The sequence below is a fragment of the Arvicola amphibius genome, chromosome 7, assembly GCF_903992535.2.
Source record: "Arvicola amphibius chromosome 7, mArvAmp1.2, whole genome shotgun sequence".
NCBI lineage: Eukaryota > Metazoa > Chordata > Mammalia > Rodentia > Cricetidae > Arvicola > Arvicola amphibius.
In genome coordinates this window covers 92,409,941-92,436,201 of record NC_052053.1, presented here as the reverse complement: position 1 = coordinate 92,436,201, position 26,261 = coordinate 92,409,941, and the positions used below count along the sequence as shown (strand labels likewise).

Genomic DNA, 26,261 nt, shown 5'->3' with positions numbered 1-26,261 from the left:
CCCTTAGGCCAGCAATTTGCACAGCACAGAATGTTCCATTTGCAGCTTGCTAATTCAAAGTTTCTTAGCACTCCGAAGTCGCAGAAACTTGTTCTGGGCGGCTGTTACTGGCCAGACCACCACGGCAACTCAACGCGCCTCAGCTACAGACACGCCCATGTGGCCCGCCCACTAGGCCGGAGCCCCAGCTGCACTTTCACCTTGCTGTGGACTGACTCCCGCGTTTTGTGTCCGCAGGCTGCTGAATCGAATGTCCTCCGAAGATCGGCACCTGGGCTCCAGCTGCGGCTCCTTCATCAAGACGGAGCCATCCAGCCCATCGTCAGGCATTGATGCCCTCAGCCACCACAGCCCCAGCGGCTCCTCGGACGCCAGTGGTGGCTTTGGCATGGCCCTGGGCACCCACACCAACGGTCTGGACTCGCCGCCTATGTTCGCAGGTGCAGGGCTGGGAGGCACCCCGTGCCGCAAGAGCTACGAGGACTGTGCTAGTGGTATCGTGGACGACATCAAGTGCGAGTATGTGATTAATGCCATCCCCAAGCGTCTGTGCCTCGTGTGCGGGGACATTGCCTCTGGCTACCACTATGGCGTGGCCTCCTGCGAGGCCTGCAAGGCGTTCTTCAAGAGAACCATCCAAGGTGCGTGATGGGCAGTGCAAGGCCTGAATCCATTCAGGCCTTGGGCGGGGACTCTGGCCTCCTGGACTGGCATGGTTTATTTTTTTTTTTAATTCAGATCTGGGTTCCCAGGGAGCAGAGGCAGTCTTGAGGACTCCTGTTTGTGTCTCTGTTTCTCACGCATGGGTTCTAGGCAAAGATTCTAACTGTAAGACCATAGGTAATACTGCGCTCCTCCCTGCTGCACCCCTGAAACACCATAGCAAAATCCATGCCCGTACCTAATCTTGAACAACTGTCACCCCGAGTGTACTGCCAAATGCTTGACCCCTCCCTCCAAAAGCTTATTGTGGGGGGGTGAAAATAGGTGTTAGCGTCGTTTGCTCCACCGTTCCAGACTTCGTGAAATATGAAGAGCCTGTCTGTTTTTATCTTAATTGTAGAAAGGTAGGCCTGTCCTCATGGTACCGGAACTGGGGGGGGGGGGTCCTGCTGACCTTAGGCTATTTTTCAATACATTTGCATATCACTTGGGTCTCATGCTGGTAGCCCTGGGGTGGTCACCTCTTTCATCCTGATAGCTGCGCAGGTAAGTGGAGGATAATGGTGGACCTGCCCTCACCAGGCAGCTTCATTTATGGCCCGGAGGGACTGGGAGTGACTCTTAACTGGATTTAGTGTAGAACACTTAACTTGCTTTCAGGCAGCCAGGCTTCCTACTGAGCACCTCCTAAAAGCACTATTCACGCAGGTACCTGGAAGGTGCTGATTCCCGGCAGCGCACACTGCCAGTCAGCTGAAGGAAGGAAACCCGGGGTGTTGCCTGTGTCTCCAGATCTGGTTCCTCACCCTGTGTCCTGCCTCTCTGCCTCAAAGGTGTTCTGTTACCGTGTTCTTCCTGGACCGCTTTGAAAGAAGTTGGCCAGGCTTCCCTAGGATGATTCTGTTTATTCAACAGATTTTTATTTGTTAATCTCATCCTATAACGATCTAGTAGGCCAGTTGAGCATTAAATGCTTGCCATGGCACACACGGACAACTCAGAGGACAACTTGTTGGAGTAGATTCTCTCCTACCGTGTGGGTCCCTGGGATGGGGTTCCATCATCAGCATTGATGAACCGCCTTGCTGGTCCCTAGCTTAGACTTTTCACAATCTCTCCATACATTTTGACCATGAGAATAAGTGTAGTCTGTTTGATCGTGTATATATATATATATTATAATATATATTATAATATATATTATAATATATATTATAATATATAATCAGTATCGTAGAGGATATATATTATATATAATCAGTATATATTGAAATGAAGGTAGTGTAATTATTTTGATCTAATAAAACTTAGATTATTAAACTATTTTAGGGCCTCTGAGATTGCTCAGTGTGAAGAGCCTGCCATCAAGCCTCATGACCTTTCAGTCCTTGTAACTCACATGGTAGATAACTCCCGACTTCCATGTGGGCACTCCGGTGCTCATGCCCATACTCGTGTACACAAACTAGAGTCACCGTAATTAATAATAGAGTCACCATTGTAGTGATGGATATGTTTTGGTGTTTTGTGACAGGGTCTCACTGTGTAGCCCTGGCTTGCCCAGAACTCGAGAGATCCCCCTGCCTCTGTTTCTGAAGTGCTGGGAGTATAAGCATACACTAATATATCTGGCCGGGAATAATGTTTTAAGCAAACCTTTTTAAAAAATTTTGAAATTAAAATGTCCAAAATGTTAAACAAGCAAGTGGGTGGAAGGAACCTGTGCTCTGTATGAAGTATGTTGTGTTGCAGACAGTTCCATCTCTTGCTTCAGCCAGGGCAGAGAACTTGCAGCCCACTGAACTCTTATGGCTCAATGGATGTTTGCGCCATATGAGATGTTTAAATCCATGTTACTGAAACCCCAGGTTTTTCTTCCCAAACTGGGAAGTGGCCTTCCAGGCTCCTTGTTTAGACATAAGATTTTTGGAAATGAGATTTGAGGAGATGTCAGCATTTTTTTTCCCTTTTCACTGTGACTTTAAATGGAACAGGAATGTTCCAGATCAGATTTTCTAGAAGCCAAGGCTGATGTGTACAGGCCCAGAGCCTCTGCCACCCCCTCACCAGGTGGCTAGGAGTGTCTTAGGACAGATCTGCAAACAGTATTAATTATGTGCTACCATGAAAAGGATACAGATCTCTTCCTAGAAGTTGGCTGTGTGCTGTGGCCCCTTATCTCTGGGAGAGGTCTGAGCTCATTACCTGGTGGGAGAGTCTTCTCTCCAGAGCCCGGGAAAGGTAGCTGGAGGCCTGAAGTTGACCGGATGCTCTCCTTATTAACTCCTTGGTTTCTGTCTAACAAAGATCACAATCGCCACAGAGCCCTAGCAGGCTAGCTGGTTCCGTCTCTACCGCTCAAGTACTGGGATAACAAGAATTCTCCGCCATATTTGTTGTTGTTTCTAAATGTAGTCAGACAGTGAAAGAACAAAGTAATCATTTAAGATCCTGCTCTACGTAAGATGCAGAGTGAAAACAGGAGAATTAGGGGTATGGATCGTGTCTCTAAAATAGCTGAATTCAGTGCTGAGAGCCCAGGGGTCTGTCTGCAGGATCTGCGGGCATGGCGGTCAGCTCCAGATCAGAACGGCTTTCTCCTAACCAGGGAGCTTGGGCCATTTTCCTTCATGTGTGCAGACATGGAGGGTCTTTTCAGTACCGAGGTGCCGTGTGGGCTCGGTTGGTTTGTTTGTTTTACTTTTGAGACCTAGTAAGCCCAGAGTTTGCTGCAGAGTCCGGGCTGGCCTCGAATTCACAGATCACCGGCCTATGCCTCCTTCGTGCTGGGATTAAAGCTGCCGTTAAATCGCTGTGCCAGATAGGAACCTCCTAAGGGTTTCTTGAGTATAATGTAGTTCTGCTGAGCTACACCTCAGCCGCAGGCCATCTTCTAAAAGTCAGATTCTGTGGGTTGAACCGAGTGGTGCCAGCCTTTGAAGTACTGGACCAGCCGGGTCTGCTAGCAAGTTCCAGGTCAGCCTGGGCTCCACCTAAATGGTTTAGTCTGTGGATCGATTCCCAAGTAATTACGTAGGCTAAGAGCCATAGCTGTTCCAGTTCTTTCATCCCTTCCTGACAGAAATGTCTGTCTGCTTGATGCCATATGGAAGGAAGCTTGCAGAAACCAGACAGACATTGAGAGAGAACTCTGGAGGTCCATCCTCTGGGCTTGGCTGAGTGTGTGTGCGTGCTTGTGTGCTTGTGTGTGTGTGTGTGTGCGTGCTACCAATCATCCTGCCTTCAACTTTTGTAAATCAAGGAAGCCTGGGACCCAGACAAAACTAGCATTTACTTGTTGTCTCTGGCTGCTCCTAACAGGTGATTGAGCAGGGGCAGCGGGGCGTTGGGTCACAAAGTCCTGGACTTACTACCCACCCCTCCCCTCACAGAGCAAGGCACAATCAGCCTCCCAGCTTCTTGCAGTTTAAAGTCAGCTCCAGTGGTGTCAGCGGCATGTCTACACTGCCTCTGACAGTGAAGATTGTCTGCAGAGCTGGGGGCTGTGGCAGCATTGCCCAGAATAGATGAGCTCAGAGATAGACGGAGGCACCTTACTGATGGACCTGGTGGCTCCGGCAAAGGGAAGGCGGCAGTCTGATTGAATTTATTAGCATATCTAAAGGACGGCTTGTGACTATCCAGGAGGATAAGCCTGACCCGGGAGCAGAGAGACTGGCAAAGGTGCCTACCTGCCCAGGAAAGGGGAAGCTGAGGCAGGGGACAGAGGGACAACGTGATGTGATTAAACATTCAGCCAGTCTGATTAATGTCTTCCTGATTATGACCTCGTCCCTCTCAGTCAAGTTGTGACCTTGCTCGTTAGGAAGACGGATCAATTTCTTAGGTTTTAATCTTCCTTTCTGCATTAATATTGCTGGGACTTCAAGCATTGAACTTGGGTGAAGGGAGTCTGCCCCTCATGGACAGCCCCTCTCTATGGCTAGCGACATCTGACTTTTAGGAGTCTTCAGGTGGAGTGTCAGTTTCTGGTCTGTGATGCTACTCCCACACTAATCAAAGCCATACAGATGAGGTTTTCTGAGGAGAAACTCCAGGTGTTGGCCATGGACCTCGACCGCTCTTCGTAGTGTGTGATTCCTTTCAGTGAGAGCCTCTAGCCCTCAAGCAAAAATCCCCTCGACCCTCACCCCAGTCCTGTTTCTCCCTTCCTCTCAGTTTGTTCTATTGTTCTTAATGGTGTTGTAGGGTGCAGTTATCAGTGATGCCTCTCATGGACTTCTGAGTCCTCAACCCTGACAGCCCTTCTGATATCACAGACTCTGTTTCCCTGAGAGGACAGTAAGCTTCGAAGGGACAAGCTTCCTTTCCCTGAGCCCAAGGCCCCTCGTAGCTCCTGGCATGCAGAAAGTTCAAAGCATCTGAACATGGGACAGGCCCCAAACACAAGTGTCCCTCATTTTCCCAGTAAGGAAGAATGAAGTAAAAGTCTAGCCAATTTGCATATATAAAGCTTACTGACAATATACTTACTTTAGTTTTATCTGCATATTTTGAATCTCATGATGTAAAGCAATTATTTTTTTTTTTTAGACAGAACCTCAAACTTAAGGTAGTTCTGCCTCAGCTTCCTGAGTGCTGGGATTACTGGCATGAGTCTCCATGGACGACCTTTTTTGTTGTTTTAGTATTTTTGTTACATTTGTTGATTGTTTGGTTCATGTGCCACCATGGTTCCTTTGCAGAGGTCAGAGGGCAAACCTGTAGAAGTCAGTCCGAACCACACGGCTTTTCAAGCATGGAGCAAAGTGCCCTTACCTGCTGAGCCATCTCCAGCCCTTGAAAAAGTGTGTGTGTGCGCGTGAGAGAGAGAGAGACAGAGACAGAGAGACACAGAGAGAGATAAGAGATATTGTGGTATAAGCCCAGGCCAGGGGTGTGTGTGTGTGTGTGTGTGTGTGTGTGTGTGAGAGAGAGAGAGAGAGAGAGAGAGAGAGAGAGAGAGAGAGAGAGAGAGAGAGAGTGTGTAAACCTAGGCCAGCCTCAGATTTTCTGCATTTTGTCTGCTTTGATTTCCATTGCAGGTGAGTCACCATACTCAACTTCTGTTCTATTTTGAGATAGGGTCTCCTGTCCCTGGCTTGCCTGTATTTCCCAAGTACTGGTTATGGGCATGGCCCTGAAAAATATTTATTTTTTCTAAGCACATTTTGTTTAAGGCATTGAGTTTTCCCTCAGAATCTTATCTTGGGCCTCTGCCAGCCTTCTAGCTGAGATTTGAGTGGTTTCCTAATGCTTCAGGTCCCTGTCTGCCCTACCCTTCCAGACTCTCCCTGTTTTTTTGTTTGTTTGTGTATTTTTAGGTCATCACGTGCCTCCACTATTGGGATAATCCTTTCATGTGTTAGTTTCCGGGTGTTAAGCTTATCTAGGTAAAATATGCTGCTTTTGACTTCCAACAATTTCAGCTGTAAATTCACGTTCCTCAGAGTGACAAAGATTGGGTTAAATTTCTTGGTTCCCTTGTTGCTGACCTGTGCAGGTGAGCAGCATTGATTGTAGTCTTCAGACAGTGCCATTAATTTCTAGTTAAATCTTAAACGACTGGTAGCTGGGAGGTGGTGGCACGTGCCTTTTAATCCCAGCACAAAAGAAGCAGAGGCAGGTGGGTTTCTGTGAGTTCAAGGCCAGCCTGGTCTATAGAGGGAGTTCCAAGACAGCCTGGTGTATAGGGAGTTGGAGGACCGTGAGACTCTTGTCTCGAAATTTAAAAAAAAATAAAATAAAGAAGGAGGAGGGGCTGACATATGCCTAATATGAGACCTTACTTGAAAATTAAGCAACTCCCCCTTTTTCCAAAGGACTAAAGGCGGCCTTACATTTGAGCTTGTTTGTGACTTGGTCATTAAGTTCTTCAGTAAATTTGTGTTAAGTGCCAATCATTACCCTGGGAACTGGCCCCAATTCTAGCATCTTGCCTATGACAAAGTCAAGGGACAAACTGAAGAAGTGAAACCAGTGATAATAGGAACTCTAGCGGAGACGGAGGGCAAGGGAGGCTCAGAGAAGGCTATGTGAAGAAGTGGCTTTCGAGGTAAGTTGAGGCCCAGGTTAGAGCTCTGAGGACCAACATCATGGAGAGGAAGCATCAGGGTTTGTTGTTGTTGTTGTTGTTTGTTTTTTGTTTTTGTTTCCCCAGAGGCAGGGTTTTCTGTGTAGCCCTGGCTGTCCTGGAACTCTCTCTGTAGACCAGGCTGGCCTCAAACTCAAAGAGATCCACCTGCCTCTGCCTCCCTGAGTGCTGGATTAAAGGCTGCATCATCACCTCCCGGCAGCATCAAGTGTTTTAGGACAAGACTGTGGCTTTCTGAGCCAGTGAAAGCTGTGGTGCCAAGCATAGTCTCAGCTGCTCCAGAGGCTGAAGCAGGAGGATTGCTGGAACTTAGGAGGTCGAGGCTATCCTGGAACCATATAAAGCAGGCTACCCCCCACTTTGAAAACTATACTTGTGTACTTGGGGGAGAGGGGCTGTGCACGCGCATGCCTGGTGCCTGTGGAGGCCGGAAGAGGTCCTCAGATGCCAGGGAGCTGGAGTTAAAGTGAGCCCCTTGTGGGAGCTAGGAACTGAACTTGGGTCCTCTGCGAGAGCGTGTACTCTACCCATTGAGCTATCTCTCCTACCCCAGTTTTTTTCTTTCTTTTTTCTTCTTTGCTTTTGGAACAAGGTCTTGCCATGTATCCTTGGTTGGCCTGGAACTTGCTGTGTAGATCAGATCTTCCTGCCTCTGCCTTCCGAGTGTTGGGATCAAAGGTGTTCACTCCCAACTCTGCACTTTTTTTCCTTTTCTTCTCTCTCTCTCTCTCTCTCTCTCTCTCTCTCTCTCTCTCTCTTTCTCTCCCTCCCTCCCCCCCTTCCTTCCTTCCTTCCTTCCTTCCTTCCTTCCTTCCTTCCTTCCTTCCTTCCTTGCGGTAGTTAGGGAACTGGTGGTAGAACAAACATGTGTGAAGTCTGAGTTCAGTCTAGCACAGAAAAGAAGGGCAGTGTGGAGTCCCACCTTGCCTGCCCAGAAGAGGTGATCCATGTAGCAGGAGTGTGAGATACCCTGCCAGCACCTCCCTGGATGTGTGACTTGTGACAGGGAGCAAGTGAGGAGTCTTGGCATGGAGTTCCTGCTCCCCAGAGGCCCTGCTGCCGGCTCCCGGGGAAAACCCCCCTGGGAGCAGGGCAGAGGCATGACAGATGGGGTGTTCTGTCTGGAACCACCTCCAGGCCTTTTGTCTTGGAGAATGAGGCTCCTTGGTGAATCCTGGGGGACCCAGGACTGGTATGGGGACAAAGCCAGGAGGAGGAAGGAGTCAGGATCTTCCTGCAGGCCAGTGACAAGCCAGCTGGCTGACCTTGGACAGGGACTTGAATCCCCTGGCCTCGATTTCCCTGTCAGCAGAGATTGTTAAAAGCAGAGCTACTGGAGGATGGGAACAGCTCATGAATCCTGTCACAGACGGGTGGGTGAAGGGGGAATATGGTTGGCCTGACTCAGTGACAGTCCAAGGAGGCATTTAAACTGATTCAGAATCGTACCTGGCCAGTTTCCTGGTTGTAGCTATCCTTTTGAACTCGTGACTCTTTTCTGAGCTGTTTAGTAAACTGTAGCTAACAGTAGTTCCTTACTCTTGAGTGTTGCTGCAGAAACTGAGCCGTGCACATAATGTGTGTGACTTCATGCCTGATGTATAATCCCCTCAGAATAGTTAATTGTCCTGCTATTTCTGTTTGACCAAAGGAAGCTGTTGAAGATTTCTGGGCCAGGTAGTAAGTCTCCTCTTAGCAAAAGAATTCTGGCAATGATAGGAAGGGAGGATTTGGAAGCCAAGGGTATCTGGGGGGTGGGGGGAAGGTGGGATGAACTCACGTAATGGGTACCATCCTGCTAGATCTATTCTGGAAGGGAGGAGCATGGAGGAGGGTTGGGAGCACAGTGACAACTGAGTGCTAGAGATAGGTGCAAGGGCGTGGAAGAAACTTGGCAGGTGAAGCAGGGTGGGGAAGAGGAAATTTGTGAAATAGATGAAATTTTGGACATACTGAATCTGGTTAGTTCAGAGACACTGGAATCCAGAATCTGGCTCTGGGTTTTAGGTAAAATGAGATCTAGGGTTGTGTTTCTCCAAGTGTGTGCCCTGGCCTACTTGGTTTCCTTAGAAGTGCAAATTCAGGGGCCTGCCCCTGGATTGAACAGCACGTGAGAGACTCCTGAGGGACAGCTGGTTCAGCTATCTGGTTCGCCACACCCAGCCCTCTTTCCCCAGCTTCCTGCCTCTATTGATGGTAGCAGGGCTGGGGGAAAGCGCTGGAGGTGAGAGCAGTGGGTGGGTGGAAGGCGGAGGGAAGGAACATTTGTCCTGGTTGCAACTGCGGTGGCGCATCCGCTTTACCAGCACAGTACCGGCACGAGGTGGTTGTCACCAGCTCACGTGCATACATCAAAACCACTGAGCCAGGGTCAGTGGCCCAGGAGGAAGGTTGCGATGGCAGTGATTCCTCTGTAAAGAAACAGATTGTGTTAGCTCCCAGGTTAGGAAGGAGATAGTCCTGTGAAATGGCGAATTTAGTAAACAACAAACATTTTGGAATCTCTTAGCCAGTCTTCTTCATATATATATATGTATATACACACACACACGTATGTATGAAACAGTATACGTATTTCACATATATACAATATATATATATATATATACACACACACACACACAGTAAATACCTCAGAATTCCATGTGATCAAGCCTATACCTAACTAAAAGTGGTTTTAACTAAAAATGTGAAAATGCTCCTTATACTGTAATGCTTTATTTTTTTAAGGCAGGGTCCCTCTACATAATCCTGGCTGTCCTGGAACTTGTTCTGTAAACCAGACTGGCTTCACGCTCACCGAGATCCCTCTGCCTCTGCCTCCAGGGTGCTGGGATTAAAGGAGTGCTCCACCACACTGTCTCAAATAGCACAAATAGCAGTTTAATTGGAGGCGTTCTCTTCGCTTTTGGTGGCACATTAAAAGTGAATTTTATTATCTTAGAAATGATGAAGTGTGCCTGCCAGGTAGAAGTGAGTGACAGTCTCTGCAGAGAAAAGGGAGATGAAATATAGCCCTCCGTCTTAGCTGAGCTGGTGGTGATGGGTGTATGTGGACCAGGAGGACACTTTTGTCCTTTGGGAATTCTCTGTGGGGCTCTTCAAGCTTTCAGTTCATCTACGTTCAGCCTTAACTAACAGATACTTAGGTGCCAGGTATGGTGACTCAACACTTGTGAGTCTGGTACTTGGGAGACAGAGACAGGAAGGTAGTGTTGACTTTACTGCCCCCCCCCCCCAACCCAGCATATTGTGGGTTACTGATGTTAATGAGTTCACAGCTGTATTTACTGGCTTAGCAATCTTGAATTTTTTTTTTTTTTTTTTTTTTTTTTTGAGATAGGTTCTCTTGTAGTCCAGGCTGGTCCTGAACTCCTGCCTCCTTTCTCGTCCTGGAATTATATACCATTACACCCGGTATTATTATTATTATTATGTCTGTCCCTGCCCTGTGTCTATCTCTCTTCATTCCCTCCAGTGTAGAAATTTTTGGTTAAGATCAGTTTTTCTGTTGTTTTCTTTCTTGTTTTGCCCTCCTTTGTTCCTGGGTTAAATTATCTGTTTTCTGGGCTCTTCCACATTTTGTGCTTTGTTCCGTTTGGAGTTGGAGCACAGGCTGTATGAGTGTGTTGGAGAGGGGTGCTTCTGATGCCCTGTGTGTGTGGACAGGACTTTCTATCACCCTTCGACTCTGTTAGGTTCACACCTCGGCTTACGTGGGAGTTCTAGTTGACAGCCATCACACCTCCCGCTCCCGGAAGCATGTTCCAGGAACTTGTGTTGTGCATGGAGGACTTATCTGATTTTTTCTTCTTTTTGGAGACAAGGTCCCATGCAGCCTTAGGTTGATTTGGGGCTCACCATGTAGCTAGCCTGTGCTGGCCGGGAACTCCTTTCCATCCTCCTGCAGCCAACTCCCAAGAGCTCAACTGACAACCTGCGTTACTGATTTTTTGTTTTGGATCTTTTTGTTTGGAGATAATTACAGATCACATGAAGCTGTAAGCAGAGATAACCGTGAGATTCGGCACATTCCTCACCCAGCCTCACCTATATAGATTCTTGTGTAATCTGGAAATTGGCACAGATAGAGCTTCCAGGTTGCAGTCTCGCTGTTGTGGGGTCCTGAGTGTGGTGGAGCAGGGATGGAGGGTGTTCATTTGTTTACCTTTGTCTGTTCCTTCAGGGCACTCATTCCTCCCTCAGCGTGTGGGGGTATCCTCGGAGTTGACTCACGGAGGGGGATGTGGTCCCACTGTCCATTCATGTTGTAGGCCTCATCTGATTGGGCCTCTGGCCCTGTGTCCTAGACATTCTCCAGACCTTGTGCAGACCTTGGTGAGATTCTTGGTGGCCAGGGGGCTGCAGAGCAGGTTTGAATCAGCGAAACACTCCCTCGACATACTGTTCCAGAAAAGGCTATTTTTAGCCTACGCCTCTACCTATCTCTTGCGTTATCTTGAATCTTCTATGCCTAAAGCCTTCTGAGGGTCCTCTGGACCAACATGTCTTCCCCTTCTGGCTCCTGTTTCGGAAGGGGCCGTGAGAACAGACTGTGTAAGAATCCAGGTGCTTCCTCAGTCTTTCTTTGACATGACAAGGACTATAGAGGAGCACGGAGTGTGAGGGTGGGTTCAGTTTGAGGACTCTGAGAAGCCCAGAGGCCCTCCATGTGGAAGCTGCAGAGCATGCGGGCCCGGGAAAGGCCATTTGTCCCAGTATAGAGATGTTATAGGTATGTTATGTGATGGAGTTAGTTATGTGGGCATTGTGGAATGGGATCATAGCAGTGGATGAGGAAGGGAGGGTAGGGCTTGGGGACACTGGACCACACACAGTGAAAGGGAATGTCTCTGTCCTCCAGCACTGAGATTAATGAGAGCCCAGTCCTTCAGGGCAGCTGCTCACCACCGCCTTTGAGGTCAGCTGGAGCCTTGGAATTGTTTGAGCTTAACAGCTCCTGGGCCCCAGCCTGGATGGGGATGCTGGCTTGCCTGCAGCTGCGGAGACAGCTGGTGTGGCTTCCCCCTGGGATTCCCTTCTCAGAGTGGCCTGGGATCAAAGAGACTACCTCTTTGCCTCAGGGTCACAGTGAATTCCAGCTCAGCTCCGGATGTGCCTTCCTGTCCCTCAGACACAGACAGGAGCTGGGGGCCAGCCATTCACAGATTAGAGTGCTCTCAAGTGTCCTTGGGTGGACAGCCTTCATTGTGACACCGACAGGCTAGAGGCTAGCTAGCTGGTGTCCTCCACATCTACTCTGGCAGATCTGCCTGGGTGTAACACGGTCTGTGTTCCATTCAGTTCTGTGTGCTGAATTTATCCAACTTTGAGATGGAAGCTACACCTGTTCATAGACGGGGAAACTGAGGCTCAGTTAGGTGGCTCACCTTGCCAGAAGTAGCGTCTGCCTGTGTCTATAGTGGTTGGGACCTGAGTATGCACTAGCTGTTATCTAATGTGCTGTCCGCTAACTTGGTCACACCTGAGTTGATGCTGTGTGTGTGTGTGTGTGTGTGTGTGTGTGTGTGTGTGGTGTGTGTGTGTGTGTGTGTGTGTGTGTGTGTGTGTGTGCGCGCGCATGAGCAGTGCACCACTGATGCCCTCTCTCTGTGCTGAGATCTCCTGGACTCCCCTTGAGACCACAGGAACAACGATGAATTAATCTCATCACTTTATCAAGGAGGCACTTACAGAAATTACAAGGCAAGGCCACCAACTTGGTTTTGTTGGCAGCCGGCCGCCAGGCCCATAAAACAAATTGAAACGAACAAAATAAATAAGCGAAATTAGAAATCCACACAGGCACTTGTGTGTGTTTGTGTGCATGCGCACGCGCGCACACACACCCCTGAAAGGTCAGGAACATAGTCCCACACTCGCTGTTAGCACTCTTGCATAGGAAACACCCTTGTCCTGTCATCTTAGGAAGACAGCAGGACCAAACCCACACCCCCATTCTGGGCAGTAACTTCTGGCTCACCCTCACTCAAGGGGTAGCTGGCCTCAAGGCAGCTGAGAGCAGTTCCCGTGAGCAGGCTACCTGGGTCCTATTCCCAGGCTGCTTCTGCTAGAGTTGTGCTCTCCCTTCTCATTCATAAAAACTTTAAAACAAACAAACAAAAACAAACCAGACTCTCACTGTGTAGTCCTATCCCATTCTGAACTTCGTGATTTTCCTAAAGCGCCGAGACATCTGTAAGATGGGGAGAAACTGGCTAAGTTAAAGACTTAATAGATGTTGAGCGGGGCTGCTGCTGCATCACCGAATGCTCGGTTTTTTTTTTAGTGGTTAGTGTGTTTTGGGAACCTACTGTGTGGGAGTCAGGTCTTGGACTGTGAAGAGGAACTGGATGGTGGGCATCATGGGGTGGTTGGCAGAAAGGAGCAATACCTCCCCAGTGGGATCTGGATTGGTGGGCTGTAGACCTGGGGCAGAGGGCACTTGGTGGACTTGCTTCTGTTTGCTGGTCAGAACTGGTTGCTATGCATAGTGCTGGGGAGTGGGAGGGGCTTAGGCTGTGTGTGAAGATGGTTGGGTGGGATGGGGGACAGGCTGCAGAGCCTGTAAGATAACATACGCATACACGGAACAGGTACGTTAGCTGAGCTTGTGTTTTCCTCTTGCTTATCTTTGACGTTACCTTGTTTAGCCAGGTGTAGTGACTCCACACTGTAACTCAAGGCCAAGGTAGGAGGATCCCTGAGTTTGGGGCCAGACTGGGCTACAGAGTGAGATCCTGTCTAAAAAAATTAAAAATCACTAGAAAACCAAAAACCACGTTTATATAACCATTGCAAGTTACTGCCACACCCCTGTTGACTTCCATGAAGTTACACAAGTGAGTTCTCTCAGAAATAACATTGGAGGGGCTGGCGAGAAGGCTCAGCAGGGAAAGATGCTTGCTGCTAAGCCTGATGACCTGAGTTTTTGAGCCTTAGGACCCACGCGTTGGAAGAGGGAACCGACTCCCAAGAAGCTGTCCTCTGGTCTCCAAACACAGACTGTGGGCGCTTAGGACCACACGTGCACAGTGCACACACACATGCACGAATAAATAAATACAAACACACAAAGAAGAAAGGAATAGCATTGATTAGAAGAAGCAAAAGAAGCAAGGGGTGTGATGAGCGGAGAAATGTAAGAAAATTGTCCTGTTGTCACATGGGTTCTTGAGGTCCCTTGGTCTGAGCTCTGGGGAATGCGGCAGTATGGTAACTTGGGCCCAGAAGTGATCCTGCTTCAGAGCCCATTATCACTGGTGGCCCATGCCTTATGCTTTGCTCTAGGAGACCTGATAGTGTTTCCATATCCCACACCAGGAGGCTGTGGCATGGGATGCCCGGGAACACTTACCTCCCCTCCTCAGCTGCTGGGTTAGTAACAAAAGCTTGTCTTTGTGGGTGAGGCACTTTTTGTTTTCTTCAAGCTCCTTGTGAGGTACAGGGGAATGGGTATAGGAGCTCTGGGCCCGAGGTAGCTCATTTTGGTTTCCCGTTTCTTGGTCTGTGAATCGGGCACTGGTAGGCCAGCTCAGAGATGGTAGGGGTCAAGAGAGCTGATCCAGAGGTGGCACATGGTAGTGAGTTTACAGTTAAAACCCCGGCTATTATTACTGTGAGTGGATAGTAGAAGAGCTGGGGCAAGAGTCCAGCTTCTTTCTCCTTGGCCCCCTGGGATGGGATGAGGATCTGATGTCTTCTGTTGCAGATCTGATGTCATCTATTGCTTTTTTTTTTTTCTGGTACCAGGCTTGTAGGCACAGAGCCCGCATTGGTGTTGAAAAGACAGGGGACTTGGGGTAGACACTGTTCCTGTTTCAAAAAGCTGGACACTATCCCATGCTTTCACAAGGAAGATTGCTTTAGAAAATAAGCACTTCATATGACGAGGTTGTTTGCTGTTTGGTTTTAATAGTTTGAGAGTAGCCCACATGGCCCTCAGACTGTTGAGCATCTTGCTCCAACGTCTCCAGGAGTGCTGGGACCAATTGAATGGGTTGCCATATTTAGGCAATAGTTCTTTATTTTTGCTCACTGATTTGTGTGTGTGTGTGTGTGTGTGTGTGTGTGAGAGAGAGAGAGAGAGAGAGAGAGAGACCGGCTATATTTCTGTGGCCCAGGCTGCCCTCAAATTCCTGTTCTGTGACTAAAGATGACCTTGAACTTCTAATTCCCCTGCCTCTCGGATCCCAGATCTGGTTTACGTGCTGATGCTGCTGGGTGTAGCACTCAGGACTCCTGCACACTTTCATCACCTGAAATCACCTTCATCCCAGCCCCATTTCATTTCTGAGATGTGTGGTCCAGGCTGGCCTTGACCTTGATTTGTAGAATGACACTAACCCCCTGATCTTCCTGTCTCCAGCTCACCTCCCAGGTGCTAAGATTGCAGAGCCAGTGAGACGGCTCAGAGGGGAAAAGGCAGTTGCTGGCAAGCCTGATGACCTAGGTTCAGTCCCATGATCCTCGTGGTGGGTGGAGAAAACTGACTCCTGCCTGGAAAGTTGTTCTCTGCACTGTGTCCATACACGCGGGCATTCAGCTTTCCTCACCTTCACTAGTACACACACACACACACACACACACACACACACACAAATAAAACAAATGCAGTCATAAGAAAACAGGAATGCGCACTGTCAGGCCTAACCTAGACTACAACTTGTCTTCTTCTTTTTCTTTCTTTTTTTTTAAATTTAAATCTGTCTGCTTATCTATCTTCTACTTTCTGTTCATCTATTTTAAGGCAAGGTCTCATTGTGAAGCCCTGGCTGTCCTGGAATTCACTATGTACAACAGGCTGGCCTCAAACTCACAGAGATCCTCCTGCCTCTGTAGGGATTAAAAGCATGCACTATCACACCCAGAATAGGCTACAGGTTTGTTTTGTTTTTATTTTTTTTATTTTTTTGAGACAGGGTTTCTCAGTGTAACAGCCCTGGCTGTCCTGGAACTCACTCTGTAAACCAGGCTGGTCTCAAACTCACAGGGATCGCCTGACTCTGCCTCCCGAGTGCTGGGATTAAAGGTGTGTGCCACCACCTCCCGGCTAGGCTACACGTTTTTAAAGTGACCTTCCATATAAGGTTTTGTTCGACGCTTCTCTTAGGAGCTAACAACCCACCTGTTTTGCCGGTGAGGAAACGAAGGTTAAATGACAGCAAGGAGATTTCCTCAAAGTCGGGAACTTGGTGACCTGGCCCCCAGAGGGAGCAGAGTCCTGTCCCTTCCACAGTTTTCCTGGGCTTTTCCTAGTTACAGGTGCAGGCCGGAGGAGCTGGGGTGGTCTGTGTTGATAATCAGCTAGCGCTGAGGCTGTCACACAACCACTGTGAGTAACCATTCTCAGAAGAGAAGAATGGTCTTTTCTCCTCCCCAGGTGGCTGCTTGGCCCACCCAGCTCAGCCCACAGACTGCAATTGGGATGGGAGGGAGAGAGTTTGACACATTCTGGAGAGCCACTTAAGAGTCCTTGCTTTGAGTAGTTCTTCCCTGTGCAATCCTGGGTAGAGAAAGTCTGCTCGGGCCAATTAGTCCCCAGACATTCAGCCTAATGGGTGGGGGTCCGGGATGGACAGCAGGCGCCTGGCAATCCTCTCTCTGTTGCAGGAAACATCGAGTACAGCTGTCCGGCCACCAACGAGTGTGAGATCACCAAACGGAGGCGCAAGTCCTGCCAGGCCTGCCGCTTCATGAAATGCCTCAAAGTGGGGATGCTGAAGGAAGGTGAGACCAACTGCCAGGGTGAGGGCTCCGCTTAGATTGTCATGGTGGGGAGTGTCGGGCCTGTGGAAGGATACATGCAGGCCCAGAGCCTTGCCAAGGGCGGTATGTGTGTGTGTGTGTGATGGGGCGGGGGGTATAGGTTGCCGTGCCATAGTAGCCTGCTGGACTTCTCTTCTTGGAAAGATGTGGGCTAGTAAGATGGAAGTCAGGAGGTCCTAAGGATCCTTTGGGGGACTCCAGGTCCCATTTGGAGCCTTGGCTGTTAGCTTGTTACCCTGGGAAGTCCTCATTTGGACTAGGACTCCCCCTCCCCATCTTGGCAGGTGGACTTAGAACTCCTGGCGCTCCCTCAGGTTTGGGGGTGGGTACTGGGCACTGCTTGCTGGTGTGGAGTGGCCCTTGGTTTCTAGTGGAGTTCAGGATGTGTCTCTTGACTGGTGAAGTGTTTTCTACCCCTATTTCTCTTCCGTCTTCGTTCTGGTTCTCTTTCCTGTTGCTTTTTCCTCTGGAATCATTTGGTGTATTGGTTTTCCCTTCAGTGCAATGATCAGAAGTCACAGGTGCCAACTGAGCTAAGTTTAGTTCCATCAGAAGGTGGGTTTTTAAAAAAATTTGTTGGCCATTTAGCTTTTAATTTTTATGTTTTTGTCTTGTATGTATGTGTGAGTTCCTGCATGTATATATTTCCATACAGGTGCCCTTGGCTGTCAGAAAAGGACTTCTGATCCCCATAAGTATATGTAGGTGCTGGAAACAGAACCCTGGTCTTTGATTGTTAACTGAAGCATGGTGATGTTAAAATTGTGGCATCCTGTGTGTCTTTTTTTACTTGAGAAGTGGCTCCTTGGAGTGTAAGATGGAGCCCATTGTGTGGAAGGCACCATCTCTTGTGGATCTGCCCAGTTTGAATCTTGTTCAGTGCCATATTGGGAATGGGGTACAAGTGTTGCACGTACGCATACCACTGCGTGTGCCCGTGTGATTCCCTCAGAAAGAGCAAGTGCACATTCTTACAGATCAGCTTCGGAGCCTTGATTCTTCCCAGCATGGAAGGACATAGGAAGAGTTTATGGGAATGAGGAGCAGCGTGGGCAAAGAAGAGGACAAAGACCACTTGGGTGCAGTCTTCCCTGGGAAGGGCAAGGTGGGGTTGCTGGTCTCCCGAACCTAGCTCAGGCTTCAGCAGGCCCGGGAGCTTCCCCCATTCCACTCCTGTGCCTGTTGTAGAAATGTCTGCCTCTGAGCTGTTTGCCTGTGAGAGAGCTTGGATGGAGCTCCTGGCGTTAGGGAGAATTCCGGTGGTTCCTCTCCTCACCTGGGCTCAGTTAGCATCTGTACCTGAGAAGCCGCTCTCCGGGCAGCTTCCAGTCACCTCTTGAGTCTGCAGGGCACCAGGTTTTAAAGTCCTGTTTTAGTTTCAGGTCTGTTGCTGTGATGAGACCTGAAAAGCAACATGGGGAAGAAAGAAGGGGTTGCTTTGGCTTACACTTCCATGTCACGGCTCATCACCAGAGGAAGTCAGGACAGGAACTCAAACAGGGCAGGAACCTGGAGGCAGGAGCTGACCTGAGGCCGTGGAGGACTGACCTCTCCATAGCCTGCTCTGGCCTGCTTTAGGGATCAGCAGCACAGGGATGGCACTGCCTACAAGGGGCTGAGCCCTTCCCTATCGTTAACTAATTAAGAAGATGCTCTACAGGCTTGCCTGCAGCCCAATTTATGGAGGCGTTTTCTTAATTTTGGCTCTCTCCTCTCTGATCACTTTAACTTGTATCAGGTTAACATAAACTATCTGGCACAAATCCCTTCTTCATTTGTCATTTCTTCACCCCTTTGGGGACGTGCCAGCAGCTGTTTAGGGGCTCTATAGAGGACACAGCCTCTTTCTAGTTTGAAATGGGCGGTGTTGGGCCTAATGTATGTAAAATTGTATTCCATCCTGTGGTATAGTTTTGGTCTTGGTGTGTATAGGTGTGACCAAGATAGAGAGAGGTTAGACTCGGTACCCTGCCTCCCCCACCAGGCTCGTTCTGCTGCCAAGCTTCCTGGTTCTCAGATGAGGAGGCCCACAGAAGTAGGCTTGCTTGGTCTCCTTAGTCCTCAGTGCTGGGAACCTGAGGTTGTCTAGGCTTTGAGGAGACTTCTTCCTCCTAAGCCGCTGAGATGGAACTGCCACCTTGTCCTGGGAGGGAGACCCTGGGTCAGACACTGGGTAGATACTCCCTGGCTGGAGTGTGCCTCCCTGCCTGCTTTCCCATACCTCAGGGAATTGTAGCCAAAAGGCAACTCTTTCCTTAGTGGTGATAAAGGGGGCCTGCAGGGCTGGAGTGAGGTGACTGCCCCACCTTCAGCCACCCTGGAGCTAGAGAGGATCAGGGTCCAAATCTGGATCTTCCTGTCCCAGACTCCCCCGCCCCCCATGACAAGGATGGGAGGGAATCACCACTCAATCCCAGTCATAATGCTCAGGATTCTCTTTAAGGGTTATCCAGTGCCGGGAAAGAGGGGGTCTCTCCCATGACAGGAGAAGTGTGACTAAGCACACTGAAGGTCAGCATGGAGATCCCCGCAGGTTCCAGAAAGAGAAGCTGGTAGATGATACAGGGTCTCCAATGGCGGGAGTAGGTACGGCAAGGATACCTGCTGTCCAAGTGGGAGGACCTGCAGGGTGATCCTCAGAGTTGCCTCATCTACTGGAGTGGCTCTCCCCGTGGCTGCCAGATGTCCCCGGGGCTGATGTACTGAGTCTGATGCAGCCATTAAGGAGCCTTGCCTGAAGGAGGAAGGCACAGTTGACAGGGCACACCCTACCTCCTCTGCTGGCTGGCCTGTGTCTGAAAGGGAAGAGCCGACAGGAAACCTCCCAAGTGTGGGCGAAACTGAGCTTCTGGCTTAGTGTATGTCCATATAGAGCTCTGTGGTACCTGGCATCAGAAGCTCCGTGGGGAGCAGCCTCCAGGGAGGAGCAGGCCTCCTGGAGGAGTCTGGGTCCCTGCCAGGTGGAGCTCTTGGCAGCTGTTCTGGCTCCTGCTTTTGTTTGGGTATCCTTCTTTGCTGTGTGTGCAAGGTCTGGTCCCTAAGGCCAGCATCTCACACTCCCCTTCTCAGCCTCTGACTTCATTCTAGAAACAAACTTCACACTTCCCCTCTGCTGCTTCCTGCCTTAGGGTCTCGCAGTCAGCTGGGCAGCAGGGGTTCCTGCATCTTTCAGAAGAGTGGTGTGTGTGTGTGTGTGTGTGTGTGTGTGTGTGTGTGTGTGTGTGTGAACACTGCTCTCATTTCCCCCCTTCTACCCAGCAGCTCGAGATGTCCTCCAGTCACTTTTTCTTAGTAAAATAGTCCATGCTGCTGAGCTATGAATTAGGGCTGCAGCCATTACTAGGGATGAAGTCAGATGTGTGGTGTTCTCTGCCTCGCGATCAAAGCCTGGCAGTTGCCTCAAGTGGTTGGAGACTGGTCCTGTTTTCCACATGGCTTCCTTTGGCTCTGCCCTGTCTCTTCCTGGGATGACTGGAGCAATCAATGACTGAAGGCAGGTGTCCCAGCATCTCCATGCAGATGCATTGTATGACAGACAATTCATATTTTTAGGGAAAGTCATCCTTTCCTATGTGCAAAATTGAATGCAAAACCTGATTTGGGTTCAGAGCTGGTGACTGGCATCTCTTTGTGGTTCTCATACTTAATGGTCCCTGGACCTCGTTTCTTCACCTCCTTCGAGACCTGTTCATCATCAGCTAAAGGTGAGGATCCAGTGGAACAGCCGTGACGTTGCCTTGGTGTGTCAGCCCTCTGCAACGTTCACACTGGTCTTTCCTACAGCTGTCTACTGAGTTCAGTGAGGCAGGCTGGACCCACTGATCTCCTTCCTGCATTTGTTGGCGGGACTCTAAGGGGGTGGCGTTACCTTAGGCTGGTCCTCTCTGAGTTCTGGAACACTCAGAATGGAAAGAGATGGTCCCTGGCATCACAGGTGTGGACAGATTCAGTCTCCAGACCAGAAACTCCGCTTGCTGTTTCTGTCCGGTGCCCCCAGTCTTCAGTTCAGCTCTGGGTCTTGACTACACCTCCCTAGCCAGCTTGTCTCTACCCACTTCACCCTCTCCTCCCCTGACCTGCCCTCTCTCCAGCCACTCCTGCTGTCCCCTCCCTGCTCAGCCCTGCCCGTCCCTTCCCGAGGGTTTTCTGAAAGATATTTGATTTCAGTGAGAGCTGGGCTGACAGCCATACAGTATGCTTTCTCTCTCTTCGTGCACGTTGGAAAAGCAGAGAGCTTCTCCAGGGGTTCCGGGTAATTGGGTTAGCGGCCAACTCACGTCAGGAAATTAAAAGGAGGCCCTGATCAGGTTCCGGCTGTATGGGATGGATCTAATAGTTTTGTATTTATAGAGGTTCTGCCTCTAGCCCATGCCAGAAATACCTCTTCTCTGGTCTTGTGAATGAAGGAAGAGAAATTCTTTTGCTTTTCCAAAATACATTAATGTTTTGAAACAAACCAACTCTCTAACGTGTCGGAGGACAGCACTGAGCTACTTTCTGGCCTGTACACACCGGCACCCCAACCCTCCCGCCTTGATAGCTCACAAGATCTCCCCAAAGCCTCCTGAACACTCAGGCGCAGTGACCTCTGACTGGACAAGTGTTGACTGAATACAGACAGTTGCTCTTGGCTGTGTTGAATTCTTATTACAGCTCACTCTAGGCTTTTGACACGAGAGCACTGGATCACAGGTTCAGCCCATCTGATCAGACCCCTGGAAGGGAGTTGAAGTTTATGAAGGTCTAAGTAGCCTTCCCAGGGAGCTAAATGGCCAAGTGGGGGTCTGACCCTAGTGGTGGCCAGGGATGTCTCTGGGCTTCTGCCATGACATCTGATGTTGATTATTGATTAGAGATAGTAGCATTGATTTTTTTTTTTTTTGGTTTGTTTAGTTTTGTTTTTAACTGGTAGGTACTGCAGTGCTTTGCTTTATATATTATAGGGAGATTCAATCAAGTTAGCGGGCATTCTTATTACATCACCAGTTTATTTGTTTGGTCTCCGGTGAGAGCATTGAAATTCTGTATTAGCAGTCTGGGCATCTGCAGTGTGTCATTGTGTTCAGGGGGGCCTAGGTAGTGCGGTGGGGAAATATAACCAAAGCAGCGGTCTGGTGTCCCCCATAGCCTGCCTGTTCATATTTAGCTAATGATCCTGCTTCAGTGTCTTGAAAATGAAAACAAAATTTCAGCTAATCAGTTGTAGGGCAGGGATCAAACCCAGGACCACACGTATGCCAGGCGAGTGCTCTGCCTATCTGAGCTACAACCCTAGCCCTCTGCCCTTTGAGAGGTCAGCTCACTAAGTCATTTGGGCAGGCCTTGAACTCTGAATCTCTGTGTTCTGGCCTCCCAAGTAGCAGGATACCACCAGGCTGGGATACATGAAATTTTTTTTTAAACTCAGCTACAATAGAGTCCTCATGGATGGTGAGTACGCATTCTGCATGTGTCCCTTGTGGGGATGTCTTGATTCTCTTTATTCAGACTGTAGTAGTTCAGAGGTCTGGCAGTTCAGGACAGGGTGGCAGCTCTACCATATCAGCCTGTGACCTACTAGGTCCATGACCCCAGTTCTCAGAGCTAGCCAGAGCACCTAATCACATGGGCACCCCACTCAATGAAAGAGGCTGGGAGTTAGCCAGGATGCCGTGTGCTTGGCCAAAACATTGTTGGCATGGAAGAAGGAATTTAGAGTACACACATCTTCAAAAGTATTTTGTGGGGCTGGAGAGATGGCTCAGAGGTTAAGAGCATTGCCTGCTCTTCCGAAGGTCCTGAGTTCAATTCCCAGCAACCACATGGTGGCTCACAACCATCTATAACAGGGTCTGGTGCCCTCTTCTGGCCTGCAGGCATACACACAGACAGAATATTGTATACATAATAAATAAATAAATGTTAAAAAAAAAAGTATTTTGTGTGTGTGTGTGTGTGTGTGTGTGTGTGTGCGCGCGCGCAGATGACATGGCATTACATGGAGGTCAGAGGTCACCTTTCGGGAGTCCGTTCTTTCCTTCCAGTATGTGGTTCCCAGGGATTGAACTCAGGTTGTCAGGTTGGGTAGTAGAACTGTTTACCTGCCGAGCCATCTCAGCAGCACAGGACAGCTGTGGTTGAGCGCATTTGCCAAACAAGTACCGACACCTTCACCACAAGGCACTCTTCAGGTTCCCGTGCCGGTTCCCTTTAGAGTTTTTCTCCATTCTTGGAGGAAACCATTACTCTGGCTTTTGTGTTATTGTCTCTTTGCCTCTCTCTGTAGGTTCATCATTGAGGTTTTTGTTTGTTTGCTGAGACGGGGTTTCATTTTGTACCTCAGGGTAACCTTGCATTCTCAGCAACCTTCTTGCCTCAGTTTCTTGAAGGCTGGAATTCCAGGGAGGAGCCGCCCTACTCAGCCTCTAGTTTATTCTACTATGTTGTTTTTAGTTTTTAATGAAATTATGCTTGTGGGTTTTTTTTTGTTTTTTGGGTTTTTTGTTTGTTTGTTTCTTGATGGGAGGGTGTTGTTTGATTTTTTTTTTTTTTTTAAGTCAGGGGCTTACTTTGTAACTCTGGCTACCCTGGAATTATCCTGGAATATATTTATGAAGTTTGTTGTTGTTGTTTTAAGATCTTAAATTATTTATGTGTGCCTGGTGTCGTGATACATGGTCTTTAATCCCAGCACTTGGGAGGTAGAGCCAGACTGATGAGGCCAGTTTGGTTTACACCGTGAGTTCCTGGACAGCCTGAGACCCTGCCTCAAAAACAACAAAACAAGACAAAAGAGTGTGTGTGTGTGTGTGTGTGTGTGTGTGTGTGTGTGTATGGGTACCAGTGCACAAACTGGAAGAAGACCCTGGCTATCCGGTTTCTGTCCCTCTAGGTAGGCCCCTACAAGTGGCATGGTCTTCCTGTCTCTGCCCCACACAGTGCTGGGTTAGATGTCATGCTTGCTTTTTATGTGGGTGCGGAATATTCCACTCTTTTGACCCGGATCCTCACATCTGTGTAGCAAAGTGCCCCTAACCACTGAGCCCAGTCCCAACACCTCATTTTAGGTGGTCCTGTAGGTTGCCGGGGCTTCTCGTGCCAGACAATCACTTGCAGCTTTTAATGACTTAATTTTTTAAAAGATTTATTTATTTTAGTTTTAATTATGTATGTGTATGAGGGGCAGGGTGTGTTCAGGTGAGCGCAGATGCCCATGGAGGGCAGAAGGTGGCGGCATTGAAGTCCCCTGGAGCTGGCATGACAGATGGGTTATAAGCCACTCCGATGTGGGTAAGGGGAACCGAACTTGGGTCCTCTGGAAAAGTAAGCACCCCTGACAGCTGAGTTCCCCTCCAGCCTGAACCCTGGGGGGGGGGGGGTTAATGTTGGTCCTCTTTTCTTTTTAGATTTTTTTTTTCTCTTTTTAGATTTTTGTTTGTTTTGTTTTCTTGAGACAGGTTCTTGCTATGTAGTGATGGCTGACCTCAAACTTGATGCCTCCCTACAGCCTTAGCCCCCAGTACTGCGTGTTTGTTTTAGTTTGGTTTTTCAAGACAGGGTCTCTCTGTGTAGTCCTGGCTGCCCTGGAATTCACTCTGTAGAGCAGGCTGGCCTTAAACTCAAGAGAATCACCTGCCTCTTGAGTGCTGGAATTAAAGGTGTGTGCCCTCACGGGTGGGTGAGTGCTGGGATTAAAGGTGTGTGCCCTCACGGGTGGGTGAGTGCTGGGATTAAAGGTGTGTGCCGTCACGTGTGGGTGAGTGCTGGGATTAAAGGTGTGTGCTGTCACGTGCCGGTGAGTGCTGGGATTAAAGGTGTGTGCCGTCACGTGTGGGTGAGTGCTGGGATTTTAAGCATAAGTCACCGCACCTCCACAGTAGGTGGAGACTGCTTATTTGTTCCCAGCCGCCCAGACCCGAACACTCTCACAGAAACTATAGTTACAACACTGTTTGGCTAATAGTTTAGGCATGTTTCTAGCTAACTCTTCCATCTTAAATTAGCCCATTTCTATTAATTTATGTATTGCCATGAGTCTCATGGTTTACCTGTAAGGTTCTCCAGCGTCTGTCTCCTTCTGTCTCTTTTGGCAGCTATGTGGCATCTCCCTGACTCCTCCTTCTTAAGATTCTCTGCTTGGAATTTCCGCCTTGCTCTCTTCTGCCCTGTCATAGGCCCAAATAACTTTTTTTTATTCATTAACCAATAAAAACAACACATAGACAGAAGGACTTCCCACACTAAACCTGCATCCTTCTTCGTTGTCTTGAGGCAGGGGTCTTCACCTCAAGCAAGCATTGCTTGCTGTTCACTTCCACAGTTAAGACTGATCCAAAGAAGCGTCATCTTTTTATGGCCCATGACAGTGACCTGAATAGATCTCTGGTCTCCTGGCCCCATTCCTTCTTAGCCCTGCTGCAACCAGAGGCGTCTTTTTATTGTTTTTGTTTGTTTGAGAAAAGCTCTTGCTATAGCCCTGGCTTAGCCTAAAACGCATACGTAGACCAGACTGGCCTGGAACTCAGATACCCACCTGCCTCTGCCCTCTGAGTGTTGGGTTTATGGCCATGTGCCACCTCACCCAGCTCACAAGTCTTTTTAAAGCCATAATGGGAGTCCTTTTGTTTTCTATCTTCTTGAAGTTCTCCGTGGCACTTAGAAGACTGCTGGACCGTCCGACTGCAGGGCTTAGGTCTGCTCTGAGACTCCACCGTCCTCTCTGCCACCTTGTCCTGTGCTCTGAGACTCCACTGTCCTCTCTGCCACCTTGTCCTGTCCGTATTCCTCTCCATTCAGTGCCAGCCTCACCAACTTGCTTTCGTTCTCCAAGCCTGGCAAGACTGGTTCTCACCTTAGGGATTCTAGACAATGCCCCCCTCTCCGTGTGTTCCTGAAGGCAGGCTTCTTGTCCTTTCAGTCTCCGTGTAGATGTCGTCCCCTCCATCACCTGCCCGCAGACCTTGTCACTGAACTTCTCCTCCGCACTCAGCTTCTTTTGTTTACTCTGCCCTTCTCCTAACACCCTTGCTTTTAATTCACGAAGCAGGGTGGCAAATTGCCTTTCCCTCGGACTGTCAGCTCCAGGGTGGTGGTGTGGTAGTGTGCGTGATCGAAAGGCCCCAGTGGAGTATCTGAGACCAGCAGGCTGTGGTGGCATGATTGATTAGCAGTGTCTATCATGGGCAAGGAAATGGAAAGTCGTCGCACAGGTGACAGGACCTGCCACGTTTGATCTGGCCCAGCTGTGCTTCAGTGGCTTTTCCAAGGGCCAAGCAGCTAGGACACGACAAAGCTGGGTGGAGTCTAGGCTTCTTGTAGGAAGCTGGTCCCATCCTCAGTATGGGTTCCTTGCCCAGCAGAAGCCTGCAGTTCCTCTCCAGCAAGAATGGAGTAGAGGAGGGGCGGGCTGGCTGGACTGAGTTTTCCCTGTCGGGTGTAGTCTTAGACATTGGCCGTGGGAACACAGGGGTAACACAGGCTAAATGTCCTTAGGCGCATGGTGCTGTGGGCCAGGGTGGGTCTAGAGGAGGGAGAAGAGCAGCAGTAGACACTGCTTCAGTAGCCAGAATACTGGGATTCCCCTTTAGACATTCAGGGACCCCAAGTCCATATACCAGTTGGCTGGAGCCTGGGAATATAAGGTAGAGGTGTGTGTGTGTGCTTATCCATCAGGAGATTCCCCCTCCCCCGACCTCTCCCTCTCTATCACCAGGTGTACTGTTTGATTTTTGTCATCTTGACACAAACCTAGATATAT

General features: G+C 49.1%; 1 protein-coding gene across 2 annotated transcripts in view; it reads left to right on the top strand.

The window, feature by feature from the left end:
* The window catches only part of Esrrb (estrogen related receptor beta), a 96,761-nt gene that overhangs the window by 48,472 nt on the left and 22,028 nt on the right, over positions 1-26,261 (top strand). Inside the window, exons 2-3 of one of the 2 annotated variants that reach the window (XM_038337529.1) lie at positions 238-641; positions 16,370-16,486. In XM_038337529.1, coding sequence (XP_038193457.1) covers positions 238-641; positions 16,370-16,486 — 521 coding nt within the window. Of the gene's footprint in view, positions 1-237; positions 642-16,369; positions 16,487-26,261 lie in introns of those variants that run through there. The other variant, XM_038337530.1, reaches the window with a different exon arrangement.